The sequence below is a fragment of the Sinocyclocheilus rhinocerous genome, unplaced genomic scaffold (assembly GCF_001515625.1).
Source record: "Sinocyclocheilus rhinocerous isolate Xijiao unplaced genomic scaffold, SAMN03320098_v1.1 scaffold1619, whole genome shotgun sequence".
Taxonomy (NCBI): Eukaryota; Metazoa; Chordata; class Actinopteri; order Cypriniformes; family Cyprinidae; genus Sinocyclocheilus; species Sinocyclocheilus rhinocerous.
In genome coordinates this window covers 139335-152446 of record NW_015649446.1, presented here as the reverse complement: position 1 = coordinate 152446, position 13112 = coordinate 139335, and the positions used below count along the sequence as shown (strand labels likewise).

At 35.2% G+C, this 13112-nt stretch overlaps 1 protein-coding gene across 6 annotated transcripts in view; it reads left to right on the top strand.

The window, feature by feature from the left end:
• Positions 1-13112, top strand: part of LOC107710573 (kelch-like protein 13) — a 48963-nt gene that overhangs the window by 20125 nt on the left and 15726 nt on the right. For 3 of the 6 annotated variants that reach the window (XM_016515380.1, XM_016515378.1, XM_016515377.1), the window contains one exon: positions 10732-10803. The exons of the other annotated variants lie outside the window; for them this stretch is intronic. In XM_016515380.1, coding sequence (XP_016370866.1) covers positions 10732-10803 — 72 coding nt within the window. The remainder of the gene's footprint in view (positions 1-10731; positions 10804-13112) is intronic. 6 annotated transcript variants of the gene reach the window in all.

The following is a 13112-nucleotide window of genomic DNA, read 5'->3' as shown; positions in this document are numbered from 1 at the left end:
GTTATGTGGTTAAAGTCATGTATTCAGTTAGACAAAATGATGCTGTCCTTCTACACATTAAGGCAATGATTATGCTTGTGATTGTAATGTAAAAAATTTTGAAAGTCTATCCTAATATTGTGATCTATACACTGTACTGCTATTTATCTCTTTTTATTTGTTTTAGATCTTAATTTTCCTCAGGCACAAAGTTGAAACCATGACCAGCTGTTTGCATGAGTGATTTGAGAGTTAACTGTGAAGCGAGAGTTTAAGGCGCTGATCTGTCTTGACAATCATGGGCTATATCCGTCTTCATTTGAAAGTGGTTTTGCTAGTTCAGTTCAATTCAATTCAAAGGCTGGATCTGAGAAAATGCCTCTGTTGTCTCTTTTGTTTTGTTAATAGTTTCTGTCTTTCTTAGTCTCTCTAGCCATAACTCTATTGTGCATATACAGTCCTTATGAATTTCCCCTTGAGAATCAATAAACTATGTTTATGTATATGTCTCTGTATTTTCTCAGATTTAAGGTTTGGGGTTGTGGATTACAGTGTTGAGTTCCCGACCCTGCTGTTGGCCCTCCCAGTCGAACCTTGCCCAGTAAAAACAAAGTCTGTTTTTACTGCTTTGGCTGTGTGTTGTGTGTGATTACAGGGTGAGCTGTGGTCTCTGTATTTCTTAATGGATGGAGAGATGCCTCTTGGACACATGAATCATTCTCTTTTTTGTGTGTGTGTTTTGAGACAGAAAATATTGAACAACAGGATGTTTTTGCCAGCTGTTAAAAAATAGAAGTAGGGAGAGTTTGAACATTCACACCAAGGATGAACTCAAATTTCAATAATCGTTTAATTCTGTGAGAATAGAGAAGCCACACCACAACTATAACGACACAGAGGAACAATATCATTGGAATCTTTTTCAGAATTAATTTTTTCCAGCCAATCAGAATCCACCCAACTTAATGAGCTTGAGCGTTTAAAGCGGCACATGACATGTAGCACACACTTATAATACACAGAACATTATCATATTGCTGCTCCACACAAACACATCTCTTCATCTGCACTGAGTTTGGGTTGCTTTAACGTGCATTGAAGAACACAACGTAGTGGTCGACCGATATATCGGCCGATATTTGGTATTTTTCAAATATCGGCATCGCCCGATAAGTTTTTCTGTTTGGCCGATGCGTTCGTGGCCGGAGTTTTATTTTGACGGCGCTGAGAACGGCAGCGCCTGAACACACAGTGCTCACATTTTCCCTCTTGTTCGCTGTTGTCGTTTATAGTTCTGTCCATGGACAGAAGTCTGTCTAATAATAATCAGATAGAACTGTTAAACAAAGGAATTAAAATGTATACAAAAAAGTATTAAAACGATTGCTTTTATATTGTTAGTAATAGAAAGTCAAACATTATAATACTTTCTCGTTTGCCATCAGCATTCAGCAAATACGCATTTACATCATTTAAACAAATCTTTGAATGACTAATGAACAACTCATTTCAAAAACCTTGCAAACTTAGTCGAATCCAGCTGTGAGATCTTGTGAAGTGTGCATTCGTATCCTGCACGATCGACAAACTTCAAACTCGTTATTTCAAATTATGCTGCACTTTATGCTTTTGCCCAATGTCATATTCGTGTCATTTTCACTGTGTGCTGTATGTAAAATGAGTGTTACCTTGGCTTTATTTGAAAAAATGTGATTCCCAATGCACACAAACTTCCCAGAATACTGAGTGCCCTGTTGGTTACAGTGTTTACTTCCTTTTTAATTATATTTTTATTAAATGTTTGTTTATTTGTGAAAAATACTTTGTCATTTAAAGTATAAGCATGTTTATTTTACACATTTATTTTTTAATCCATTTTCAAATGATTTCAAATTTCTTAAATATTAAATAAAATTATATCGGCTTTATATTTATATACACCCTGCTTTCCAAGATATCGGCATCGGCTGTCAAAAAACCAATCTCGGTCGACCACTACAACATATATACAACCACCATTTTCCTATACTTGTAATGAGAAGCGCTTATCAACAAAAGAGATGCTTTAAGGGCTCCCAGCAGTCAAAAGATCTGTCAAAAGTTTGATTGTATAATTATGAAGAAATTAAGACAACCATAAATATTTTGTAATTTTACAGTTGTAATGTAAAATACATTTTTATTAGATTTTTTTATTTTACACTGAAATATTACAATAGTAATATGTGTTATTTTGTTTTTATTTAGTTATTTTTTCTTTGGAAATAGAAAAAATATGTATTTAATAATTTAGTTGTTTTGTTTTTTTTTGCCAAATTGTGCAGACCTACACACAGGCACAGCAACCCCCCCCCCCCCCCCAATTATGCAGCCCTAATATATATATATATAGTTATCGTTATAGCTACTATTGTTGGTGTGAATGGACTTTGAAGTTTATACGTGTTTTTTCACCCCTAAAAAAACGTGTGTTGTTCCAGTCGACTATATGAAAGTTTATGTGCATGTGAGGTTAGGAAGGTGAGGATTCATTTAGTTGAATACACTCGTCCTGAAGTATTACCTCACCTCTAAATATACCCGCTGCCTGTAGTGAGGATTTCACGCTCGGTAGGGCAAGGGAGAGGTGTCCATACTCAATAAAATACTTACACAGTAAATTGCAAACAATTTTAAGTGGACTGAGTAAGAACGAGCATGCATCACCACAAAACTCAAGCACACAGTCCTAAGGACACACTCAAGAAAAAAAATGACATTCTTATATTTGTGGCTTGAAGGATTCTTGGGTTTCAGCTTAAAGGAGTGATGAGGAGTGACAGCCGGAGAGCTTCTGCCGCAGGGGGGAAGAGAATGACGCACGCATGGGTGTGTGTTTGTGTTGACACAGGTGAAGACGGTAGACAGTAATGACAGATCTAAAGTCCTGCTCATCTGCTGCTAAAAGGACCTTGGTCTTGACCTTGGTTCACATTATGATGATGAAAGCTTAACCTGAAATTTTTGGTAGCAGGGTCATCCAGGAAATTCAGGGTGTGTTTGTTTTGCTGCCAGCACTTGTCTAATGTGCTTTAGTCTCCTGTGAAGACAGTGTCAACAGACAGCAGTTCGTCCTTTTCTCATTCACCTTTCACAATGGATTCTCTCTGTTTCAGCTTTTTTTTCTACCCTGTGATTTCAGATGAAAGGATGGGATGTGTCAGACTTCTTGCTGCCGCAGATTGAGAGAAGGCTGCTTTATTCATTTTTATGTTTTTTGATTTTTTTTACAATAACTTTCATTCAGAATTCTGTTTGGAGGCCACCAGCTGTTTGGTTTTTTTTCAAAATTTTTTTTTTTTTTTTTCAAGATAAAAGCTGTTTCATGATAGAATTTTAAAAAATGACATTGAAGATCAGTTTCTTCCACACTGAAATGAAAGTAGGGATGGCATCCTGCATGCTGAGTGTTGTTGCTGTACAATCTAATGAATTAATATTTAATATTAGTCCAGTAAATACGATTTTCATAGGATATTGTTTGCGAGTTGCATGTTTTATATCAAATATTTATTTTTACAGCTGTTAAAATGTGTTTCCACACTTTGTTTGAATTTTAAAGGGCATCACAAAGTGTCAGTATTTTTATTATTTTGTTTGTCAGTTTCATGTTGTAATTAAATAATTTAAGGACATTCCAAACACTTGGGTATAGTTCTTTTTTTCCAAAATGTGTGCATTTGTTTTACTTTCAAAACAAATGTCCCTTACCTATAAGTGAACGTTTGTTTTCTGACAGGTGTTGAGGTCTGTTTGAGTATTAATATAGTGGTACGGATTACAGTTCCAGAGTATATTTATTACAAACAGACTGTGGGTAGCTGTTTTGATCATGTGACCTCACCAGCTTCCACTGTGCCACACAGAATGACATGTGAGCAGGGTCCAAAATTAACTTTTTGCCACACCTGCCAACGGGGGGTGATTTGCGAAAATGTACTGGTCATGAATATTTTTACTGGACATGAAACTCTATTAGGTATTATTTTAAGAAGTAGCAATTATAACCATGGCATTATATACACCTCAATTCAAAAGTTTGGTGTCAGTAATATTTTAATTAATACTTCTGTTCTGGTGAGTTAAAGTTCATTTCGGGCCCTGCAGTTCTTAATAAAGCTACCAGCCAAATGTTGAGCAACTCCCAATCCCAAATCCAATTTTCACTTTCATTTGGCACTTGGTAAGAGTTCATTTTGGGCGCTGCATGTGAGCGTGTGATTTGTATTAATGGGATTATATTGAACAAGTCAGTTCTGCAGTAGTGTGTCGTTTGGTATAAGTCACTAGTGCTCTTGCCAGTCAGGAGACATAAAGTTTCTTTCCTTTTGATTTCTTACGTTAGTTGTACTCCCACACCTTCACTGCTGCTTCTGAGCATAATCCAAATAAAACTGGAACCAATGTGACACGCACACCATACATTACATTATCAAAACCATATTCATCATGTAATAAGTCTGCACTTCCTCTGACATTAACCTGGCGGAAGACAGGAGGCAGCTGATTTGTCACACTTTCTCTTTCTGACCTGCCATCCCTCTTTTTGTATCCATCTTTATTTAGTCACTTCTGCTCAATCTTTATGCATCAGAGAGGAAATGCAGGAATCCAATTTTCACCTCAGGATCACCTCAGATAGGGAGGAGGTTGGAGAAGAGGGTTGGAAGGAGAGAGGAAGAAATAATATAGAAAAGGGAGATGAGGAGAGAATGAAAGATGAAGAGCATGAGACCGGAGAAGGAAAGAGGAATACGTGTTGTGAAGGTTGAGGATGTTTGGTAAGAAGTAAATGTGTGAAGGTGAAGTGGCGGAATGGAAATGGAAGAAATGCAGTGCAAAATATGAAGGAGAAAAAGAAATGAAATGGAAAAAGTAAGCATGGTCTTCTCAATACTTGCTGCTTTTTAGCTTTAGTTTACTGTGTGATCAACTCAGATCCAGGAGCTTTTTTTAAGTTAAATTAGTATTGTATTTTTTGAGTAGTGTTTTCAAATGTTATGTGTAAACGCAGTAGTGCTGATATATTTTGCTGATATATATCTTCTCAGTCTTTTTATTTCGTAAGGTTATAGTATTTATAAATCCATTATTTATAACCTTGAGTCAGTCACTCCTTCACATAAATTCACAAAAACTGAATAGATGATTTCTGATTCTGATCGTAAAACAGATGCTGAACTTCTGCAGCAGATGGCTTGTGTTCATCTCCCTGCATGTGTGATAAAAATAAAGCATAGCCCCTTTGAACCCAGTTTAAGGTCGGAACGATTCCTAATTGCAGCAGCTTGGACATCCCTGAGTGGTCACGTGATGACATAAAAACAGCACCACATGTGATCTGTTAGGTCGGGCCTCATGTTTACCAAAGCCATGCTGCAAATGCTTACTCGTTTTGCAATTAATAACCATATTGTTTCATTAAAAAATGATTGAATGTGTTATAGACACAGATTTAGGTTCTGTTTAAATGTGAATCACATTGATGAAGAAATGGTGAGCAGCCCTTGGTCAAGTACAGAGTGGATACTTTGAAGTTCGACTGTAATTACCATCATATAACCGTGTGTTTGAATCAAAGATTTCATGCTAACTTGTTTCTCTCAATAACTAATGGCAACAACACAACCCATATTTGACTACAGAAAGGTCTGTACAACATTATGGGAGTGGAAACACAGGCGCAAACAAATGCACTGGGCACGCTTCAGCACACACTCGTCCGAAAGGGGCCTTTATGCACAATGTAAAATGGCAGCTGTGAGATGCTTGTTTATAGTTTGGGGAAATTAAGTGAAAAATGTCGAGCCGCAGGGATCTCAGTTTCTCCCGCTTGGATACATTGTTAGGTTGTTTTTGTTTATTGCATGACATTTGTGCTGTATGGTACCATTTAGTGACTGTGACTTCAGCTCTGTTTACACTGATCTGAAATCAACCTTACCGTTCTGTCATCACCGTTGTTCACAAGTGTCAGAAATGTTTCATAAAAGGGTAATATTGAGCTGATTTTTATTTATTAATATACATTTTAGTTAAGGAATTGTTTTTCTAATGAATGCTTCAACTTATTTACATAGATTTCTCAACTCAGAAAAATTGTCTATATAATTAATGAAATCATCACTGCATCTTTTATGATCTAATATGCATATAGGCCTGGAATAGAATATTAGGAAAATACATCAGATATATTTGTTAAAAACAATACAAAGGGCTTTATGAAGAAATTAATACTTTCAGTAAGGATGCATTAAATTGATCAGAAGTGGCTTTTTAATTTACCTTTTATATAATTTTTCTAACAATATAAGAACATTCATTGTATGGCAAAAGTCATCAGTGTACTTCAGTACTTCAATTTATTTACACACATTTCTCAATTCAGTTTAGTATCTATGAAATTAAATTGCGTCACATTTTCACATTATTCTGTAATATGGATAGCCCTTATTTGGGGACTTTAAAATATTTTTTCTCGTTAATTTTGACATTCACCATTTTTGATACTGATTCCAATGGAGAGCAATTTATGAGTTTGACTACAAAAATAAACCATGGTTATTGGAAGTACTTTACTTTTAAAATGTATGTATTTTGCTGTTGCACATTCCTTTTCATGTGCATAATTTGGACTGTATTATTTTTTCCTCCCCAATTTTGAACAGAAACAGTCTTGTTTGATCTTGTTGTTTCGTGCTAATCTGTCAGTATTTGAGCTCTTCATCAGAGTCCGCTGTCTCTGTATCATCACCCTTTCAATCAACACTCCAATCTATAAAATCTGTTTGTGTGTCACTGAGCAAATCTGAGTTGCCATGTGAGTCACGCACATCCTGGCATGAAATCGGGAGGATTTTTCTGGAATTTCAATATGCATTAAAACAAACAAACAAAAAAATTAATAAATAACTCCACATTTCTGCCCACAAATTACACACTCCTACATGCACTTTCACTCCAGTAGTGTGAAGCCACACACACTCTCCTACACTACATGATAAAATAATGAGTGGCAAATTAGTTACATTATTCATCGACAAAATGACGTCAGTAATGTGTAATCAGACGTTCACTCACTTTATAATAGTAGTCCCACCACAAAGGGACAATTCAGCTTCAAATTCAACTTCAGCAAGGACACATTGCATTGATCAAAAGTGACAGGAAATACTTTTACATTGTTACAAAAAATTCTGTTCAAATAAATGCTGTTCTTTTGAACTTTCTATTCATCAAAGAATGCTAAAAAAAAATCATCATGGTTGCAAAATATTAAGCAGCACAACTGTTTTTAACTTTGAGCACCAAATCAGCATATTAGAATGATTTCTGAAGGATCATGAAGACTGAAGACTGGAGTAATGATTGTTAGAAATTCAGCTTTGCAGTCACAGGAATACATTGCATTTTAAATTGTAATAATATTACTAGTGCTGTCAAACGATTAATCGCGATTAATCGCATCCAAAATAAAAGATTTGTTTACATAATATATGTATGTGTGCTGTGTATATTTATTATGTATATATAAATACACATTAAATATATTTTGAAAATATTTGCATGTATATACATTTATATATTTATGTTCTTATATTTTATGTAATATATAAATATATTTAATACATAAACACATTTTTTTTTAATATATACATAAATGTGTTTGTATTTATATATACATAATAAATATACACAGTACACACACATTTATTATACTCAGAAAAATTGTCTATATAATTAATGAAATCATCACTGCATCTTTTATGATCTAATATGCATATAGGCCTGGAATAGAATATTAGGAAAATACATCAGATATATTTGTTAAAAACAATACAAAGGGCTTTATGAAGAAATTAATACTTTCAGTAAGGATGCATTAAATTGATCAGAAGTGGCTTTTTAATTTACCTTTTATTTAATTTTTCTAACAATATAAGAACATTCATTGTATGGCAAAAGTCATCAGTGTACTTCAGTACTTCAATTTATTTACACACATTTCTCAATTCAGTTTAGTATCTATGAAATTAAATTGCGTCACATTTTCACATTATTCTGTAATATGGATAGCCCTTATTTGGGGACTTTAAAATATTTTTTCTCGTTAATTTTGACATTCACCATTTTTGATACTGATTCCAATGGAGAGCAATTTATGAGTTTGACTACAAAAATAAACCATGGTTATTGGAAGTACTTTACTTTTAAAATGTATGTATTTTGCTGTTGCACATTCCTTTTCATGTGCATAATTTGGACTGTATTATTTTTTCCTCCCCAATTTTGAACAGAAACAGTCTTGTTTGATCTTGTTGTTTCGTGCTAATCTGTCAGTATTTGAGCTCTTCATCAGAGTCCGCTGTCTCTGTATCATCACCCTTTCAATCAACACTCCAATCTATAAAATCTGTTTGTGTGTCACTGAGCAAATCTGAGTTGCCATGTGAGTCACGCACATCCTGGCATGAAATCGGGAGGATTTTTCTGGAATTTCAATATGCATTAAAACAAACAAACAAAAAAATTAATAAATAACTCCACATTTCTGCCCACAAATTACACACTCCTACATGCACTTTCACTCCCAGTAGTGTGAAGCCACACACACTCTCCTACACTACATGATAAAATAATGAGTGGCAAATTAGTCACATTATTCAACGACAAAATGACGTCAGTAATGTGTAATCAGACGTTCACTCACTTTATAATAGTAGTCCCACCACAAAGGGACAATTCAGCTTCAAATTCAACTTCAGCAAGGACACATTGCATTGATCAAAAGTGACAGGAAATACTTTTACATTGTTACAAAAAATTCTGTTCAAATAAATGCTGTTCTTTTGAACTTTCTATTCATCAAAGAATGCTAAAAAAAAATCATCATGGTTGCAAAATATTAAGCAGCACAACTGTTTTTAACTTTGAGCACCAAATCAGCATATTAGAATGATTTCTGAAGGATCATGAAGACTGAAGACTGGAGTAATGATTGTTAGAAATTCAGCTTTGCAGTCACAGGAATACATTGCATTTTAAATTGTAATAATATTACTAGTGCTGTCAAACGATTAATCGCGATTAATCGCATCCAAAATAAAAGATTTGTTTACATAATATATGTATGTGTGCTGTGTATATTTATTATGTATATATAAATACACATTAAATATATTTTGAAAATATTTGCATGTATATACATTTATATATTTATGTTCTTATATTTTATATTATATATATATATATTTAATATATAGGCCTAAACATAAAATTTTTCTTAAATATATACATGCATGTGTTTGTATTTATATATACGTAATAAATATACACAGTATACACACATATAGTATGTAAACAAAAACTTTTATTTTGGATGTGATTAATCGTTTGACAGCACTAAATATTACACATCATTTCTATTCTTTTTGTATTTGAGCAAATAAATGCAGCCTTGCTGAGCATAAAAGACTTATGAAAACATTTTTAAAAAGTCTTTCCGGCCCCAAAATTTGAACAGTTAAGTGTAAGTGCCTCGACAAATATCTGAGCTTCGCATTTTGGCCTTGAAACTCGTTTGCCTGCTAGGCCTCCATTGTAAGTGCATTACTGCATTTCCTGTTCTTATAACCTAAGGGGAGAGTTGACGTGATATCCTGAGGTATTTGACAACATGACATGGCTATACTGTCGAAAGAGCTTAAGCTGTTCCTGGAAAATTCCTGTAACCCTTTCCTTTAATCAAGAAACCGACACGTTGATCTCACATTGCACCAGTTTGAACATAAAAACTCAGTCTTGAATCTGCAGTTCTTCTAACAGCAGCTATATGTTTTCTCCCTCAAGCCTTTTGTCCTAGATTTAAAGTCGTCCTATAATGTCTTTTTAGTAAGAACATTCTAGAAAGGGCACAACAGAATGCCAGTATATATTTAGCTGCAAAAACACATTTTACAATCTCAAACTCATTAGATCTCTCTCTCACGCTCTCTCTTTTTACCCATTTGCTAATGTTTGATGTGTCATTATCAGACAGACCTCAGGTGGGTTTCTAATTCTCCTCTCTGAGGAGTGAATGCCCAGGGTGACTGAACTGATTTGCAGAGATATGATCTGAATCAGGAGAAAAAGAGAGCAGAACTGTGTGTGTGCGCGCGCTCAAATCCTAATTAACAGGCAGGGTTCTCGTCCAGGAGAGTTGAAAAGGATGTTGGTTAATCAAAGCAGAATATGTTGAGGTCCGTGTGTGTGTGTGTGTGTGTGTGTGTGTGAGTGATAGGCCAGCTGTTCTCCTGTCTCATTCAGCTCTGTTCTTCCTGTTCTCCATAATACAGAATTATTAAAGAATGCTGTTAAGCTAATGCTCTTTTGCTTGCCCTTGTTCTTGTTCTCTCTCTCTGTCCATCCATCTGTATCTCTTTCACTCTTTGCCATTTCATGTCAAGTTGTCTTCTTCAAGGCGATTTGCTTCACTACAATCATCATCATAAAATGTATCAGTAATTTAGAGGCTCAGATCAATCTAAACTACTTAACTGAATGTATACCCTCATGATTTCTCACCCTCTGTCAGTCCTGTTCTTGAGTTTGTCGATTGACACTTGTCATTTGTATGTCTGTGCGGCGTACACTTCGTGCTGCATGTGTTTGCATGTTTTATGGGAATGTGCGTGTATTTAGTGACGCTATATCTCTCGTTGTTTTTGGCAGCCCCCAGCACTCGTTTGTGGTGTGGACCACCCACTCTCTGCTTGCTGCATCTCCAACCTATCACCTGACAGGGTAATGCACCAATCAGCTGCCTGTGCTTTGTGTCATGTGACTGTGCCTGCCATTTTTGGCTTTTTTTTTTTTAACCTCCTTTCATTTGACCTTCTCGTTGTCTAGTAGTGACCCTCCTGACCTGCTTGACCTTGCTGGACTGTGTATTATTCCCATTCATTTTTCCCATAGGTATTTAAAAAAAATCTTTGTTAAAGATAAGCCATGAACCAAACCAAACGGCCGCATAGTGAATCACAGCATTACAAACTTTTATTTGAAGCAAAAAAGTATTTGAAAATCGGGTGGACAGAACTACAATCCCATGAAGAATTGTGAATTACCTAATTGAATTATAAATGATGAAAAAATATAAATCTGTTGATTATGTATGTAGAAACAATTTACTTGACATTTATTGCGATATATCTATCTATGTGTGTGTGTGTGCACGTGCAAATATTTTAAGTAGTTTGAGATCTTAGGGGTTGGGCGCTAAAAGGTTTTTGGTTTTGAATTCTCTGTTTGGTGGAGATTTCTTCACAGAATCATGGGTATTGTAGTTTTCCCTCAGGAATTCCAGTTAAACATGATATATAAAAATATTTAAAAATTGTTATTAAAAATGTAAGTTATTAAAAAAAATCAATGCCTTGAAATGGAAAATAAGTGCTACCAGTGTATTGATTCTGTATCGTGACATTAGTATCACAATACTGCTCTGTTTTTATTTAGTTTAATTCACCCATACCTCCAGAGTTTGTGCTACAGCATGATTGATCCCAAAACCCCTGACCCACATTCCTTTCATCCAAGGCAGTGTATATCCAGATGAAAGGGCGATACGTCCTGGTTGGATATCCTGATTAGATCTCATTGTTAAAACCATGAAGCTTGTTAAAATCATTGAAGTCCTGTCCCTAGGCTTCATTCATTCAATTTTTGTTTCCATACTAAAAGCTTGAGCACGTAGACAGAATTAATCAAACCATTCATAGTACATCTGCTGTTGTCCTGCACACAATTCTTCACTAGTCTGAAAATACACAAGCTTTAGGAGCCATCTTTGCTTAGCCCCAGAGTAACCGTAAGTGCTTATTATGAAGCCTTTTTAATTATTCATCATTTTATATGCTTACAGGGTCCAGAATTAACACTCGCCAAGCACCAATTTCGAAAACAAATTAGCTTTAGTAAGTAAATAAAACAGAGCCAGTTGGCTGGGAACTTTATTAAGAACTGTAGCATTGGAAGGTTTAAATGAAATTGCATCCCCCCCCCCCACACACACACATTGAACGTTGTTTTTTCTTCATTTCCCACCACTCAAGAACATTGACATTTGCTGTTTTTAAGCCATTCCTGTTTTGTTTGTTTGAGGTTGCTGTTTTACTGAAGAATACATCCTCCATCACAGGTATCTTGTAGGCTCTGTCAGGTTTTCCTTCATGATTACTCTGTATTTTGCTGTATTAATTTTACCCTCTCAAGCCTTCTAAGTGTGCAGAGAATCATCTCATAAGTATGATGCTGCAATCAAAGTGGGGTCGGTGTTTTTCTGACTTGTGCCAGACATGCCGTTTGGTATGAGAGCCAAAAATCTATTTTAGCCTCATTACACAGAACCTTCTTCCAGCTGTCCTCAGTGTCTCTCACAACCGGGCAAACTGTAGCAGAGATGTCATATGACATTTTTGACCAGTGGCTTTCTCTTTGCTACTCTCTGCTGAAGAACCAGGACAACCACTGAAGCTTGTAGCTCTTTCAGAATTGTCATTGGTCTCTACTAGGTGGTCTCTTTCTTACAATCGTTTTAACCGTACTCCAGTGGATATTCACTGATTCCGAAATATTCTTGTCCATCTCTTGACTTGTGCTTTTCAGTTTACAGTTTCTCTTCATGATGAGTTTGGCACAGTAGTGACTCACCAGAAGTTGGATTGTCCAGACAGTTGTGTATTGATTTAAGATGCCTGAAAGAAACTAGTTGGTTGCATTTATGTATTTATGTGTTATCAAGTCAATTTGTGTACGTGTACCATTCAAGGGTTTGAGGTCAGTAATTTTTTTGTTTTGTTTCAAAAATACCAAGGCTGCACATACAGTAAAAACAGTAATATTGTGAACTATTATTGTGAATTTAAAATAACTGGTTTCTATTTTAATTCATTTTAAATTGTAATGTATTCCTGTGATGGCAAAGCGGAATTTTCAGCAGCCATTAATTCAGTCTTCTGTGACACTTTCTAATATGCTGTAGGGTTTTTCAACTCAAAAGGGGAAATATTTATGACGAATTATAACTGGTTATGATTCATAATAAATATTTA